The 17922-nt window shown below is 46.4% G+C and overlaps 1 protein-coding gene across 1 annotated transcript in view; it reads right to left on the bottom strand.

Annotated features, from left to right (window-relative positions):
• Positions 1-17922, bottom strand: part of LOC139366859 (zinc finger and BTB domain containing 47b) — a 141704-nt gene that overhangs the window by 68021 nt on the left and 55761 nt on the right. Inside the window, 2 exon segments of the mRNA XM_071104551.1 lie at positions 3479-3626; positions 7544-8671. Of these exon segments, the coding sequence (XP_070960652.1) occupies positions 3479-3626; positions 7544-8671 (1276 nt within the window).

The raw sequence follows: 17922 nt of genomic DNA, 5'->3' as shown, positions 1-17922 counted from the left end.
CTGACCCATTCCCCCCTGTCCCCTTCCAGTCTGACCCATTCCACCCCTGTCCCCATCCAGTCTGACCCATTCCCCCCCTGTCCCCATCCAGTCAGACCTAACCCCCCCTGTCCCCATCCAGTCTGACCCATCCCCCCCCTGTCCACATCCAGTCTGACCCATTCCCCCCCTGTCCCCATCCAGTCTTACCCATCCCTCTCCCTGTCCCCATCCAGTCTGACCCATTCCCACCTGTCCCCATCCAGTCTGACCCATTCCCATCCCTGTCCCCATCCAGTCTGACCCATTCCCCCCTGTCCCCATCCAGTCTGACCCAACCCCTGTCCCCATCCAGTCTGACCCATTCCCCCCTGTCCCCATCCAGTCTGACCCACCACCCCCCCGTCCCCATCCAGTCTGACCCATTCCCCCCTGTCCCCATCCAGTCTGTTCCACCCCCTGTTCCCATCCAGTCTGACCCATTCCCCCCTGTCCCCATCCAGTCTGACCCACCACCCCGTCCCCCGTCCCCATCCAGTCTGACCCACTCCCCCCCTGTCCCCATCCAGTCTGAACAATTCCCCCCTGTCCCCATCCAGCCTGACCCATTCCCCCCTGTCCCCATTCAGTCTGACCCATTCCCCCCCTGTCCCCATCCAGTCTGACCTATCCCCCCCTGTCTCCATCCAGTCTGACCCATCCCCCCCCTGTCCACATCCAGTCTGACCCATTCCCCCCCTGTCCCCATCCAGTCTTACCCATCCCTCTCCCTGTCCCCATCCAGTCTGACCCATTCCCACCTGTCCCCATCCAGTCTGACCCATTCCCATCCCTGTCCCCATCCAGTCTGACCCATTCCCCCCTGTCCCCATCCAGTCTGACCCAACCCCTGTCCCCATCCAGTCTGACCCATCCCCCCCTGTCCCCATCCAGTCTGACCCACCACCCCCCCGTCCCCATCCAGTCTGACCCATTCCCCCCTGTCCCCATCCAGTCTGTTCCACCCCCTGTTCCCATCCAGTCTGACCCATTCCCCCCTGTCCCCATCCAGTCTGACCCACCACCCCGTCCCCCGTCCCCATCCAGTCTGACCCACTCCCCCCCTGTCCCCATCCAGTCTGAACAATTCCCCCCTGTCCCCATCCAGCCTGACCCATTCCCCCCTGTCCCCATTCAGTCTGACCCATTCCCCCCCTGTCCCCATCCAGTCTGACCTATCCCCCCCTGTCTCCATCCAGTCTGACCCATTCCCCCCTGTCCTCTTCCACTCTGACCCATTCCCCCCCTGTCCCCATCGAGTCTTCGACCATCCACCCGAAGGAAGAGCGGCGAACGGGATCCCCATTATTCCTGTGGTTAGACCTTTCCCGGTACACATGATTTGATTTGATTTGATTTGATTTTTGATTTCATTAGGGTCCGGGCTAATCAGGGAAGCCACCATCTAACTGGCCATGGAGATGCAGGGGAGTCATGAGGAGAGAATCAGTCTCTTCCTTATTGACTCTGCTGTGTTTCCCATGGTACTAGGCCTTCCCTGGTTGGCTCGTCATAACCCCACCATTTTCTGGCAACAGAGGGCTCTCACGGGGTAGTCGCGAGAGTGCTCGGGGAGGTGTGTAGGGGTTTCCGTTGGTGCTACCACGGTGGAAAGTCCAGACCAGGTCTCCACCGTACACATTCCCCTAGAATATGCCGATTTGGCTCTCGCCTTCTGTAAAAAGAAGGCAACTCAATTACCACCCCATCGACGGGGGATTATGCAATAAATCTCCTGGTAGACGCTGCACATCCCAGAAGTCACATGTGTCCCCTGTCGCAAGCGGAGACGGCGGCTATGAAGACATATGTCTCTGAATCCCTGCGTCAGGGGTACATTCGGTCCTCCACTTCACCCGCCTCCTCAAGTTTATTTTTTGTGAATAAGAAAGAGGGAGATCTGCGCTCGTGCATTGACTATCGAGGTCTCAATCAAATCACGGTGAGGTACAGTTACCTGCTACCTCTTATCGCCACGGCGATTGAGTCAATGCACGGGGCGCGCTTCTTCACTAACCTGGATCCCAGGAGTGCTTACAACCTGGTGCGTATCCGGGAGGGAGACGAGTGGAAGACAGCGTTTAGTACCACCTCAGGGCATTATGAGTACCTCGTCATGCCGTTCGGGTTGATGAATGCTCCATCAGTCTTCCAATCCTTTGTAGACGAGATTTTCAGGGACCTGCACGGGCAGGGTTTAGTGGTGTATATCGATGACATTCTGATATACTCCGCTACATGCGCAGAGCATGTGTCCTTGGTGCGCAAGATACTTGGACAACTGTTGGAGCATGACCTGTACGTCAAGGCTGAGAAATGCCTGTTCTTTCAGCAGGCCATCTCCTTCCTGGGGTATCGCATTTCCACATCAGGGTTGGAGATGGAGAGTGACCGCATTGCAGCCGTGCGTAATTGGCCGACTCCCAACATGATTTTTAGGGTTTGCCAATTACTACCGGAGATTATCCGGGGTTTTGGTCAGGTGGCTGCCCCCATTACCTCACTGCTGAAGGGGGGTCCTGTACGTCTGCAGTGGCCGGTTGAGGCGGATCCCATCCGGATCCCTCTTTGGCGTTCATAGTGGAGGTGGACGCGTCCGAGGCTGAGATAGGAGCCATGCTCTCTCAGCGCTCGGGCACGCCACCGAAGCTCCACCCCTGTGCTTTCTTCTCGAAGAAGCTCAGCCTGGCGGAGCGGAACTATGATGTGGGGGACCGGGAGCTGTTGGCTGTGGTTAAGGCTTTGAAGGCGTGGAGACATTGGCTTGAGGGGGCTAAACACCCTTTTCTCATCTGGACTGACCACCGCAACCTGGAGTACATCCGGGCAGCTAGGAGACTGAATCCTCATCGGGCAAGGTGGGCCATGTTCTTTACCCGTTTTGTGTTTCCCTGTCCTACAGACCAGGTTCCCAGAATGTGAAGGCAGACGCACTGTCCTGGCTGTATGACACAGAGGAGTGGCCCATGGATCAGACTCTCATTCTCCCGGCCTACTGCCTGGTAGCGCCGGTCGCGTGGGAGCTGGACGTGGACATTGAGCAGGCGTTACGTACAGAGCCCGCTCCCCTCCAGTGTCCCGTCGGGCAACACCACGATCCTGGTCGTTGTGGATAGTTTCTCTAAGTCCTGTCATCTCCTCCCTTTGCCCGGTCTCCCTACGGCCCTACAAACTGCGGAGGCCCTGTTTACACACGTCTTCCGGCACTACGGGGTGCCTGAGGATATAGTGTCTGATCGAGGTCCCCAGTTCACATCGGGAGTCTGGGGGCGTTCATGGAACGTCTGGGGGTCTCGATCAGCCTCACCTCAGGTGAACCAGGATGTGGGCAGGTTTCTGCGGTCCTATTGCCACTCCCCAGTGGGCAGAATTCGTGCCCTGGGCAGAGTACTCACAGAGTTACCATGCCAATAGTACTCACAGACCGTTACTATGATGTTACCATGCCGATGGTACTCACCAACCATGTGCTTTCTGACGTGGGCCATGGTGTAGAACTTCTTCTCACAGATCTCACAGCAGAACTTCTTCTCAGCGTAACCGTGAACAATCTTGTTGTGCTCATGGAGAGACCAGAGCTTCTTAAAGGCCTTGCCACACGTTACACACTGAAACACACACTCATTGAACTCAGTGGATGACAAAATTCAGTTCAAATGGTGCATGGTGCAGTGGTACTGTAGTAGTATTGTTGTAGTAGTGGTGCAGTAATAGTAGTAATGGTATAATAGTATTGTTGTTGTAGATATACTGTTGTAATTGTCACTAACCCATACAGTCTTCTCACAGTTGGTAGTACAGTAGACAGCAGTAGTAGTGGTAGTAGTAGTAGTAGTAGTAGCGTAGTAGTAGTAGTAGTAGCAGTGGTGGTAATAGTAGTATAGTAGTAGTAGCAACAGTAGTAGTAGTAGCAGTAGTAGTAGTCATATTAGTGGTAGTAGTAGTGGTAGTAGTAGTAGTAGCAGTGGGAGTAGTAGTAGTAGTAGTAGTAGTAGCAACAGTAGTAGTAGTAGTAGCAGTAGTAGCAGTGGTAGTAGTAGTAGTAGTAGTAGTAGCAGTAGTGGCAACAGTAGTAGTAGTAGTAGTAGCAACAGTAGTAGTAGTAGTGGTAGTAGTAGAAGTAGTAGTAGTAGTAGCAACAGTAGTAGTAGCAGCGTAGCAGTAGAAGTAGTAGTAGTAGTAGTATCAACTGTAGTAGTAGTAGTAGTAGTAGTAGTAGTAGTAGCAACAGTAGTAGTAGTAGTAGCATCAGTAGCAATAGTAGCAACAGTAGTAGTAGTCGTAGTAGTAGTAGCAACAGTAGAAGTAGTAGTAGCAACAGTAGCAGTAGTAGCAACAGTAGTAGTAGTAGTAGAGGTAGCAACAGTAGTAGCAATAGTAGTAGTAGTAGCAGTAGTAGTAGCAACAGTAGTAGCAGTAGTAGTAGTAGTAGTAGTAGCAACAGTAGTAGCAGTAGTAGTAGTAGTAGTAGTAGCAACAGTAGTAGTCGTAGCAACAGTAGTAGTAGTAGTAGTAGCAGCAACAGTAGTAGTAGTAGTAGCAACAGTAGTAGTAATAGTAGTAGCAACAGTAGTAGTAGTAGTAGTAGCAACAGTAGTAGTAGTACTAGCAGTGGAGTAGTAGTAGTAGTAGTAGTAGTAGTAGTAGTAGTAGTTGTAGTAGCAACAGTAGTAGCAGTAGTAGTAGTAGTTGTAGTAGCAACAGTAGTAGTAGCAACAGTAGTAGTAGTAGTAGTAGTAGCAACAGTAGTAGTAGCAGTAGTAGTAGTAGCAACAGTAGTAGCAGTAGTAGTCGTAGCAACAGTAGTAGTAGTAGTAGTAGCAACAGTAGTAGTAGTAGCAACAGTAGTAGTAGTAGCAACAGTAGTAGTAGTAGTAGTAGTAGTAGTAGTAGTAGTAGTAGTAGCAACAGTAGTAGTAGTACTAGCAGTGGAGTAGTAGTAGTAGTAGTACTAGTAGTCGTAGTAGCAACAGTAGTACCTGTAGTAGTAGTAGTTGTAGTAGCAACAGTAGTAGTAGCAACAGTAGTAGTAGTAGTAGTAGTAGTAGTAGTAGTAGTAGTAGTAGCAACAGTAGTAGTAGTAGTAGTAGTAGTAGTAGTAGTAGCAACAGTAGTAGTAGTAGTGGTAGTAGTAGAAGTAGTAGTAGTAGCAACAGTAGTAGTAGCAGTGTAGCAGTAGAAGTAGTAGTAGTAGTAGTAGCAACTGTAGTAGTAATAGTAGTAGTAGCAACAGTAGTAGTAGTAGTAGCAACAGTAGCAGTAGTAGCAACAGTAGTAGTAGTAGTAGTAGCAACAGTAGCAGCAGTAGTAGTAGTAGTAGTAGTAGCAACAGTAGTAGCAGTAGTAGTAGTAGTAGTAGTAGTAGTTGCAACAGTAGTAGCAGTAGTAGCCGTAGCAAAAGTAGTAGCAGAAGTAGTAGTAGTAGTAGCAACAGTAGTAGTAGTAGTAGTAGCAACAGTAGTAGTGGTTGTAGTAGTAGTAGTAGCAACAGTAGTAGTAGTACTAGCAGTGTAGTAATAGTAGTAGTTGTTGTAGTAGCAACAGTAGTAGTAGTAGTAGTAGTAGTAGTAGTAGTAGTAGTAGTAGTAGTTGTAGTAGCAACAGTAGTAGTAGTAGTAGTTGTAGCAGCAACAGTAGTAGTAGTAGTAGTAGTAGTAGCAGCAACAGTAGTAGTAGCAACAGTAGTAGTAGTAGTAGTAGTAGCAATAATAGTAGTAGTAGTAGTAGTAGTAGTAGTAGTAGTAGTGGTAGTAGTAGTAGTAGTAGTAGTAGTGGTAGTAGTAGCAGTAGTAGTAGTAGTAGTAGTAGTAGCAGTAGTAGTATTAGTAGTAGTAGTATCAACAGTAGTAGTAGTAGTAGTAGTAGTAGCAGCAGTAGTAGCAGTAGTAGTAGTAGCAACAGTAGTAGTATTGTGGTGGTGTTATAGTAGTAGTATAAGTGTTGAAACAGTATTTTTGTTGTAGTAGTATTTTGGATGTAGTAATAATGTAGTATTAGTTACTAACCCATGCACTCTTCTCACAGTTGGTAGTGCAGTAGATAGCAGTAGTAGTAGTAGTAGTAGTAGTAGCAACAGTAGTAGTAGTAGTAGTAGTAGTAGTAGTAGTAAGTGTTGAAGTAGTAGGAGTAGTAGTAAATGTTGAAGTAGTAGTAGTAGTAAGTGTTGAAGTAGTAGTAGTAGTAGTAGTAGTAGTAAATGTTGAAGTAGCAGTAGTAGTAGTAGTAGTAGTAGTAGTAGTAGTAGTATTAGTAGTAGTAAGTGTTGAAGTAGTAGTAGTAGTAGTAGTAAGTGTTGAAGTAGTAGTAGTAGTAGTAAGTGTTGAAGTAGTAGTAGTAGTAGTAGTAATAGTAGTAGTAGTAGTAGTAGTAGTAGTAAGTGTTGAAGTAGTAGTAGTAGTAGTAGTAGTAGTAGTAGTAGTAGTAAGTGTTGAAGTAGTAGTAGTAAGGGTTGTGCCGTGGCGGAGGTCTTTGTGGGCTATACTCAGCCTTGTCTCAGGATGGTAAGTTGGTGGTTGAAGATATCCCTCTAGTGGTGTGGGGGCTGTGCTTTGGCAAAGTGGGTGGGGTTATATCCTTCCTGTTTGGCCCTGTCCGGGGGTGTCCTCGGATGGGGCCACAGTGTCTCCTGACCCCTCCTGTCTCAGCCTCCAGTATTTATGCTGCAGTAGTTTATGTGTCGGGGGGCTAGGGTCAGTTTGTTATATCTGGAGTACTTCTCCTGTCCTATTCGGTGTCCTGTGTGAATCTAAGTGTGCGTTCTCTAATTCTCTCTTTCTCTCTCTCGGAGGACCTGAGCCCTAGGACCATGCCCCAGGACTACCTAACATGATGACTCCTTGCTGTCACCAGTCCACCTGGCCGTGCTGCTGCTCCAGTTTCTTTCAACTGTTCTGCCTTATTATTATTCGACCATGCTGGTCATTTATGAACATTTGAACATCTTGGCCATGTTCTGTTATAATCTCCACCCGGCACAGCCAGAAGAGGACTGGCCATCCCACATATGCTCTCTCTAATTCTCTCTTTCTTTTTCTCTCTCGGAGGACCTGAGCCCTAGGACCATGCCCCAGGAATACCTGACATGATGACTCCTTGCTGTCCCCAGTCCACCTGATTGTGCTGCTGCTCCAGTTTCAACTGTTCTGCCTTATTATTATTCGACCATGCTGGTCATTTATGAACATTTGAACATCTTGACCATGTTCTGTTATAATCTCCACCCGGCACAGCCAGAAGAGGACTGGCCACCCCACATAGCCTGGTTCCTCTCTAGGTTTCTTCCTAGGTTTTGGCCTTTCTAGGGAGTTTTTCCTAGCCACCGTGCTTCTACACCTGCATTGCTTGCTGTTTGGGGTTTTAGGCTGGGTTTCTGTACAGCACTTTGAGATATCAGCTGATGTACGAAGGGCTATATAAATACATTTGATTTGATTTGATTTGATTTGAAGTAGTAGTAGTTGTGGTAGTAAATGTTGAAGTAATAGTAGTAGTAGTAGTAGTAGTAGTAGTAGCAGTAGTTACTGACCTGTATACTCTTCTCACAGTTGGTCTGATGGTGCAGTAGTAGTTCACTCTCCAGAAGGAAGCGTTTTCCACATTTGTTGCAGATTTGCATGCGGTTGTGAGTGACGTTCATGTGTTTCTCCAGATACCAGCGGTTGTTGAAGACTCTGGGACATTTCTTACAGGGGAAGTGTTGCTTCTCCTCCAGTCTGACCATCTGACCTACACTCTCAGGGTTCTGCTTCCTCTTCCTGCCCTGGTGACGGTTGGCAAGGGTGGCGTCACCAAGGGTCTGCCGCATGGTTGTCGTGGCGACCTCCAGGGTTCTAGTCCCCGGACAAGGCCTGTTCATCATAATAGACTCCTCTGCTGGTATGTTCATATCATTGTTCTCCTCTTCCTCTTCCTCCTCTTCATCCTCTTCACTGCTGTTCTCCATCTCCTCCCCTCTCTCTCTCTGCTCTTCATCCTCCTCCTCTTCATCCTCCCCGACCTGCCCATCATCATCATCATCATCATCCTCTTCCTTGTTCTCCTCTTCCTCCTCGTTCCTCTGGTCACCATGGGAGCGGGTGAACATGGCGGTGGCGGTGGTATATGTGGCGACAGCCTTGCTCTCTGACCCCTTGGAGACGTTGAGTGTCTGGTTGTTCAAGTTGACCTCTACGATGATCTGCTCCCCGCCCCCCTCCAGCTTAAACAGACCCCTCCCTCCTCCTCCCCCACTCTCCCTGTCCTCTTGTTGGTAGTAGAACTGCTTGGCCTGGGACTGGGAGGAGGTCTGGGAGGAGGGAGGGTGATGCTGCTGGCTCTTTCCATGTCCGTCCTCCACCCTCACAGAGAAAGGGCTGTTCCCCTCCCGAGTGTACACCCTCTCTAACTCTGCTCTCTCTAACTCTGCCTCCTGCTTGATCTCCCGGTACAGCTGACTGCCGGGGGTCGTTGTCATGGAATCAGGATCTCCCAGGCCATCCTGATTGGCCAGGTTGTCTACCGCGGCCCTTAGCGATTGGCTGCTGATGAGGTCACGGCAAGAAGCTGCAATGTCCGTCATCTGCAGCAGGGTGGCGGCGTTGAGCACGTCTCTGACGCTACGGCTACTGACCAACAGACGGGAGGTGTAGATGAAGTTAAGGATCTGCTGTAGGCCCTGGGAGGAGAGACAGATAGGAGTTATCTGCTGTAGGCCCTGGGAGGAGAGACAGACAGGCGTTATCAATGTAGGCCCTGGGAGGGGAGACAGACAGGAGCTATCTACTGTAGGCCCTGGGAGGTGAGACAGACAGGAGTTATCTACTGTAGGCCCTGGGAGGGGAGACAGACAGGAGCTATCAATGTAGGCCCTGGGAGGGGAGACAGACAGGAGTTATCTACTGTAGGCCCTGGGAGGGGAGACAGACAGGAGCTATCAATGTAGGCCCTGGGAGGGGAGACAGACAGGAGTTATCTACTGTAGGCCCTGGGAGGGGAGACAGACAGGAGTTATATACTGTAGACCCTGGGAGGGGAGACAGACAGGAGTTATCAATGTAGGCCCTGGGAGGGGAGACAGACAGGAGCTATCTGCTGTAGGCACTGGGAGGGGAGACAGACAGGAGCTATCTGCTGTAGGCCCTGGGAGGGGAGACAGACAGGAGTTATCTGCTGTAGGCCCTGGGAGGAGAGACAGACAGGAGTTATCTGCTGTAGGCCCTGGGAGGGGAGACAGACAGGAGCTATCAATGTGGGTAACACTTTATTTGGATAGTTCATCTGCAGATGCAGATGCAGTAACATTTCATCTATCTACACTGAACAAAAAAATAAACCCAACATGCAACAATTTCAACGATTTTACTGAGTTACAGTTCATAGAAGGAAATAAGCCAAATGTAATTAATTCATTAGGCCCTGATTTATGGATTTGACATGACTGGGAATACAGATATACGTCTGTTGGTGACAGATACATAAAAAAAGGAGTGTGGATCAGAAAACCAGTCAGTATCTGGTGTGACCACCATTTGCCTCATGCAGTACGACACATCTCCATAGAGTTGATCAGGCTGTTGATTGTGGCCTGTGGAATGTTGTCCCAATCTTCTTCAATGGCTGTGTGGAGTTGCTGGATGTGGAGGTCCTGGGCTGGCGTGGTTACACCTGGTCTGTGGTTGGTAGGCCGGTTGGAAGTATTGCCAAATTCTTTAAAACAATGTTGGAGGCAGCTTATGGTAGAGAAATTAAAATGTAATTATCTGGCAACAGCTCTGGTGGACATTCCTGCAGTCACCATGCCAAATGCACGCTTCATCAAAACTTGAGACATTGAGTTGTGACAAAACTACACATTTTAGGATGGTGTCATGACGTTGTATTAGTTAATGTGATGACTGTTGCTCAACGAATGATTAAAGGTTTCTAATTGCGTGATTAACTGAATCATGCAAATATTAACTCATTTTTTATTTATTTATTCATTTCACCTTTATTTAACAAGGTAGGCTAGTTGAGAACAAGTTCTCATTTGCAACTGCAACCTGGCCAAGATAAAGCGTAGCAATTCAACACATACAACAACACAGAGTTACACATGGAATAAACAAAACATACAGTCAATAATACAGTAGAACAAAAGAAAACAAAAAGTCTATATACAGTGAGTGCAAATTAGGTAAGTTAAGGAAATAAATAGGCCATGGTGGCGAAGTAATTACAATATAGCAATTAAACACTGGAATGGTAGATCGGCAGAAGATGAATGTGCAGGTAGAGATACTGGGGTGCAAAGGAGCAAAATAAATAAATAAATACCAGTATGGGGATGAGGTAGGTGGATAGATGGGCAGTTTACAGATGGGCTATGTACAGGTGCAGTGATCTGTAAGCTGCTCTGACAGCTGGTGCTTAAAGCTAGTGAGGGAGATGTGAGTCTCCAGCTTCAGAGATTTTTGCAATTTGTTCCAGTCATGGGCAGCAGAGAACTGGAAGGAAAGATGACCAAAGGAGGAATTGGCTTTGGGGGTGACCAGTAAGATACAGTATACCTGCTGGAGCGTGTGCTACGAGTGGGTGCTGCTATGGTAACCAGTGAGCTGAGATAAGACAGGGCTTTACCTAGCAGAGACTTGTAGATAACCTGCAGCCAGTGGGTTTGGCGTGTATGAAGCGAGGGCCAACCAACGAGAGTGTACAGGTGGCAATGGTGGGTAGTGTATGGGGCTTTGGTGACAAAACGGATGGCACTGTGATAGACTGCATTCAGTTTGTTGAGTAGAGTGTTGGACGCTATTTTATAGATGACATCACCGAAGTCAAGTCGTTTGGCAGCATGAGTGAAGGATGCTTTGTTGCGATATAGGAAGCAGATTCTAGATTTAATTTTGGATTGGAGATGCTTAATGTGAGTCTGGAAGGAGAGTTTACAGTCTAACCAGACACCCAGGTATTTGTTGTTATATCTGGAGTACTTCTCCTGTCCTAATCGGTGTCCTGTGTGAATCTAAGTGTGCGTTCTCTCTCCTTCTCTCTTTCTTTCTCTCTCTCGGAGGACCTGAGCCCTAGGACCATGCCCCAGGACTACCTGACATGATGACTCCTTGCTGTCCCCAGTCCACCTGGCCGTGCTGCTGCTCCAGTTTCAACTGACCTGAGCCCTAGGACCATGCCCCAGGACTACCTGACATGATGACTCCTTGCTGTCCCCAGTCCACCTGGCTGTGCTGCTGCTCCAGTTTCAACTGTTCTGCCTTATTATTATTCGACCATGCTGGTCATTTATGAACATTTGAACATCTTGGCCATCTTCTGTTATAATCTCCACCCGGCACAGCCAGAAGAGGACTGGCCACCCCACATAGCCTGGTTCCTCTCTAGGTTTCTTCTTAGGTTTTGGCCTTTCTAGGGAGTTTTTCCTAGCCACCGTGCTTCTACACCTGCATTGCTTGCTGTTTGGGGTTTTAGGATGGGTTTCTGTACAGCACTTTGAGATATCAGCTGATGTACGAAGGGTTATATAAATAAATTTGATTTGATTTGATTTAGTTGTCCACGTATTCTAAGTCAGAGCCGTCCAGTGTAGTGATGCTGGACAGGCGAGCAGGTGCGGGCAGCGATCGATTGAAAAGCATGCATTTAGTTTTACTTGCGTTTAAGAGCAGTTGGAGGCCACGGAAGGAGAGTTGTATGGAATTGAAGCTCGTCTGGAGGTTAGTTAACACAGTGTCCAAGGAGGGGCCAGAAGTATACAGAATGGTGTAGTCGGTCCAGACAACAGGCCCTCCGATTTGACACACTGAACTCTATCAGAGAAGTAGTTGGTAAACCAGGCGAGGCAATCATTTGAGAAACCAAGGCTGTCGAGTCTGCCAATAAGAATGTTGTGATTGACAGAGTCGAAAGCCTTGGCCAGGTCGATGAATACGGCTGCACAGTAATGTCTCTTATCGATGGCGGTTATGATGTCGTTTAGAACCTTGAGCGTGGCTGAGGTGCACCCATGACCAGCTCTGAAACCAGATTGCATAGCGGAGAAGGTATGCTGGGATTCGAAATGGTCAGAAATCTGTTTGTTAACTTGGCTTTCGAAGACCTTAGAAAGACAGGGTAGGATAGATATTGGTCTGTAGCAGTTTGGGTCTAGAGTGTCACCCCCTTTGAAGAGGGGGATGACCGCGGCAGCTTTCCAATCTTTGGGAATCTCAGACGATACGAAAGAGAGGTAGAACAGGCTAGTAATAGGGGTTGCAACAATTTCGGCAGATCATTTTAGAAAGAGAGGGTCCAGATTGTCTAGCCCGACTGATTTGTAGGGGTCCAGATTTTGCAGCTCTTTCAGAACATTGGCTACCTGGATTTGGGTAAAGGAGAAATGGTGGGGGCTTTGACGGGTTGCTGTGGAGGGTGCCGGGCAGTTGACTGGGTTAGGGGTATTCATGTGGAAAGCATGGCCAGCCGTAGAGAAATACTTATTGAAATTCTCAATTATAGTGGATTTATCGGTGGTGACAATGTTTCCTAGCCTCAGAGCAGTGGACAGCTGGGAGGAGGTGCTCTTATTCTCCATGGACTTTACAGTGTCCCAGAACTTTTTGAGTTGATGGATGCAAATTTCTGTTTGAAAAAGCTAGCCGTAGCTTTTCTAACTGCCTGTGTATATTTGTTCCTAACTTCCCTGAAAAGGTGCATATCACGGGGGCTATTCGATGCTAATGCAGAACTTCACAGGATGTTTTTGTGCTGGTCAAGGACAGACAGGTCTGGCGTGAACCAAGGACTATATCTATCTTATTTATTTTTTATTCCACCTTTATTTAACCAGGTAGGCTAGTTGAGAACAAGTTATATTCCTAGTTCTACATTTTTTGAGATGGGCATGCTTATTTAAGATGGTGAGGAAGGCACTTTTAAAGAATAGCCAGGCATCATCTACTGACGGGATGAGGTCAATGTCATTCCAGGATACCCCGGCCAGGTCGATTAGAAAGGCCTGCTCACAGAAGTGTTTCAGGGTGCGTTTGACAGCGATGAGTGGTGGTCGTTTGGTCGCAGACCCATTACGGATGCAGGCAATGAGGCAGTGATCGCTGAGATCATAATTGAAAACAGCAGAGGTGTATATGGAGGGCGAATTAGTTAGGATGACATCTATGAGGGTGCCGGTGTTTACTGATTTGGGGTTGCACCTGGTAGGTTCATTGATAATTTGTGTGAGATTGAGGGCATCAAGCTTAGTTTGTAGGATGGCTGGGGTGTTAAGCATGTCCCAGTTTAGGTCACCTAGTAGCACAAGCTCAGAAGATAGATGGGGGGCAATCAGTTCACATATAGTATTGAGGGCACAGCTGGTGGCAGAGGGAGGTCTATAGCAAGCGGCAACAGTGAGAGACTTGTTTCTGGAAAGGGGAATTTTTAGAAGTAGAAGCTCAAATTGTTTGGGTACAGACTTAGAAAGTAATACAAAACTCTGCAGGATATCTTTGCAGTAGATTGCAACACCGCCCCTTTGGCAGTTCTATCTTGGTGGAAAACGTTATAGTTAGCAATGGAGATTTCAGGGTTTTTGGTGGTTTTCTTAAGCCAAGATTCAGACCCGGCTAAGACATCTGGGTTGGCAGAGTGTGCTAAAGCAGTGAGTAAAACAAACTTAGGGAGTAGGCTTCTAATGTTAACATGCATGAAACCAAGGCTTTTACGTTTACAGAAGTCAACAAATGAGAGCACCTGGGGGGTGGGAGTGGAGCTAGGCACTGCAGGACCTGGATTAACTTCTTGATTCTACTTGAGACGCATATGTCTCAAGTAGACACCTGGAAATTCAAATGCGCTACGCTAAATGCTAAATGTACTCATTAAAACTCAAACCTTGATCAAAATTCACAAGCAGGGTATTGAATTAAAGCTACACTCGTTGTGAACCTAGCCAACAAGTCAGATTTTTAAAATGCTTTTCGGCGAAAGCATGAGAAGCTATTATCTGATAGCATGCACCACCTCAAAATGCCTGAATGCGACGTAAACAAAGACTCTGCTTATCCGACGCAGCACAAAACGCAGAAATAAAATATAAAACATTCATTACCTTTGACGAGCTTCTTTCTTGGCACTCCTATATGCCCCATAAACATCACTATTGGGTCTTTTTTTCGTTTAAATCGGTCCATATATACCCAAAATAGCTTTCTATGGAAGCTGTGTCATTCAGAAAAAAACATCGTTTTTAAACGCTGCGTCATTTTTTAAAATTAAAAAAGTCGACGATAAACTTTCACAAAACACTTCGAAATACTTTTGTAATCCAACTTTAGGTATTAGTAAACGTTTATAATCTATCAAAATGATTACAGGGCGATGTATATTCAATAGCTCCTCGTCTGCAAATCAATGGCTGCCAATGTCCACATTTACAGCATCCTGGTGGAGACTGGAAGAAACGGAAGCCAGATAGTTGGATTTTCCAACAAAAAATTCAATTGAAAATGACGACAATGGCGACATCGTGTGGAATTTGTATGAATTGCATGCAGGTCGATATTAAATTTTATCCCCTTTTAACAACCCATGGAAGTGACTTATGGAAATTATTTTTAGCTTTCAGAGAGCAGTTTTTCTTGCGTTTTTCAATGAAACACACGATCTGTTATAGTCACAGCCGTGATTTAACCAGTTTTAGAAACTTCAGAGTGTTTTCTATCCACACATACTAATCATATGCATATACTATATTCCTGGCATGAGTAGCAGGACGCTGAAAAGTTGCGCGATTTTTAACAGAATGTTCGAAAAAGGAGGGGGTAGAAGTAAGAGGTTCACCAGAGGAACAGAGGAGAAGTAGGATAAGGGTACGACTAAAGACTATACAAACTGGCCGTCTAGCACGTTCAGAACAGAGAGTAAAGGGAGCAGGTTTCTGGGCACGATAGCATAGATTCAAGGCATAGTGTACAGACAAAGGTAAGGTAGGAGTACATTGGAGGTAAACCTAGGCATTGAGTAATGAAGAGAGATTTTTAAACCAGGTGATGTCATCGCATATGTAGGAGGTGGAACAACATGGTTGGTTAAGGCATATTGAGCAGGGCTAGAGGCTCTACAGTGAAATAAGACAGTAATCACTAACCAGGACAGTAATGGACAAGGCATATTGATATTAGAGAGAGGCATGCGTAGCCAAGTGAACATATGGGTCCAGTGAGTGGTTGGGCTGGCTGGGGACACGGCGATTCAGACATTTAACGTCCTAACAAGCTAACAGTTAGTAGGCCGGAGCTAAACAAGCTAGCAGCTAGTAGACCAGGGCAAGCTAGCAGTTAGCAGGCCGGGTTAGCAAGCAAAGAGTTAGCATGGGCTAGCAGTTAGTAGACCAGCGCAAGCTAGCAGTTAGCAGACCGGGTTAGCAAGCAAGCAGTTAGCAGACCGGGCAGGCAAGCTAGCAGATAGCAGACCAGGGCCCGGCAGTTTAGCAGTTAGCAGACCGGGTTAGCAAGCAAACAGATAGCAGGGGCTAGAAAGTTAGCCTTTGGGGTGATTGTGGACTTCAGGAAACAGCAGAGGGAACACCCCCCTATCCACATCGATGGAACAGTAGTTGAGAGGGTAGCAAGTTTTAAGTTCCTCGGCATACACATCACAGACAAACTGAATTGGTCCACTCACACAGACAGCATTCTGAAGAAGGCGCAGCAGCGCCTCTTCAACCTCAGGAGGCTGAAGAAATTTGGCTTGTCACCAAAAGCACTCACAAACTTCTACAGATGCACAATCGAGAGCATCCTGGCGGGCTGTATCACCGCCTGGTACGGCAACTGCTCCGCCCTCAACCGTAAGGCTCTCCAGAGGGTAGTGAGGTCTGCACAACGCATCACCAGGGGCAAACTACCTGCCCTCCAGGACACCTACACCACCCGATGTCACAGGAAGGCCATAAAGATCATCAAGGACATCAACCACCCGAGCCACTGCCTGTTCACCCCGCTATCATCCAGAAGGCGAGGTCAGTACAGGTGCATCAAAGCTGGGACCGAGAGACTGAAAAACAGCTTCTATCTCAAGGCTATCAGACTGTTAAACAGCCACCACTAACATTGAGTGGCTGCTGCCAACACACTGACACTGACTCAACTCCAGCCACTTTAATAATGGGAATTGATGGGAAATGATGTAAATATATCACTAGCCACTTTAAACAATGCTACCTTATATAAATGTTACTTACCCTACATTATTCATCTCATATGCATACGTATATACTGTACTCTATATCATCGACGGTATCCTTATGTAATACATGTATCACTAGCCACTTTATACTATACTATGCCACTTTGTTTACATACTCATCTCATTTGTACATACTGTACCCGATACCATCTACTGTATCTTGCCTATGCTGCTCTGTACCATCACTCATTCATATATCCTTATGTACATATTCTTTATCCCCTTACACTGTGTACAAGACAGTAGTTTTGGAATTGTTAGTTAGATTACTTGTTATTACTGCATTGTCGGAACTAGAAGCACAAGCATTTCGCTACACTCGCATTAACATCTGCTAACCATGTGTATGTGACAAATAAAATTTGATTTGATTTGATTTGATTTGAACCCTAACCCTACCCCTTATCTAAACCTAACCTTAACCATTATCCTTACACTAACGCTTATCTATACCTAAACTTAGCTCTAACCCTAACCATTATCCTTACCCTAACCCTTATCTAAACCTAACCTTAGCTCTAACCATTATCCTTACCCTAACCCTTATCTAACCCTAACACTAACCCTTACCCTAACCCTTATCTAAACCTAAACTTAGCTCTAACCTTAACCATTATCCTTACCCTAACCCTCATCTAAACCTAACATTAACCATTATCCTTACCTTAACCCTTATCTAAACCAAACCCTAGCTCTAACCCTAACCTTAACCATTATCCTTACCCTAACCCTTATCTAAACCTAACCCCATTATCCTTATCCTAACTCTTATCTAAACCTAACATTAACCATTATCCTTACCCTAACCCCTATCTAAACCTAAACCTAACCCTAACCATTATCCTTATCCTAACTCTTATCTAAACCTAACATTAACCATTATCCTTACCCTGACCCTTATCTAAACCTAACCCTAACCCTTATCCTTACCCTAACCCTTATCTAAACCTAACCTTAACCATTATCCTTACCCTAACCCTTATCTAACCCTAACCTTAACCATTATCCTTACCCTAACCCTTATCTAAACCTAAACCTAACCCTAACCATTATCCTTACCCTAACTCTTATCTAAACCTAACATTAACCATTAGCCTTACCCTAACCCTTATCTAAACCTAAACCTAACCCTAACCTTAACCATTATCCTTACCCTAACCCTTATCTAAACCTAACATTAACCATTAGCCTTACCCTAACCCTTATCTAAACCTAAACCTAACCCTAACCTTAACCATTATCCTTACCCTAACTCTTATCTAAACCTAACATTAACCATTAGCCTTACCCTAACCCTTATCGAAATCTAAACTTAGCTCTAATCCTAACCCTTATATAAATCTAACCTTATCCATTATCCTTACCCTAACTCTTATCTAAACCTAACCCTAGCTGTAACCCTAACCTTAAACATGATCCTTACCCTAACCCTTATCTAAACCTTAACCATTATCCTTACCCTAACCCTTATCTTAACCTAACCCTAAACATTATCCTTACCCTAACCCTTATCTAACCCTAACCCTAGCTGTAACCTTAGCGAGCAGTTGCTTAGTAACAGAACGTTTTTTGATTGTATGACCATCAATGATGGAACATCTGTACTATCTAAATAAAGTGTGACCTGAATGTGATATGTCAGGTCTATGGATGTGTTATCTAGAGCTTATCAATTCATAAGCTCTGTGTTATGTAGAGCTTTTGAAT

Source organism: Oncorhynchus clarkii, chromosome 15 (genome assembly GCF_045791955.1).
Source record: "Oncorhynchus clarkii lewisi isolate Uvic-CL-2024 chromosome 15, UVic_Ocla_1.0, whole genome shotgun sequence".
Lineage (NCBI taxonomy): Eukaryota > Metazoa > Chordata > Actinopteri > Salmoniformes > Salmonidae > Oncorhynchus > Oncorhynchus clarkii.
Note: the sequence above shows the minus strand (reverse complement) of the source record. Positions and strands in the feature narration are given on the sequence as shown.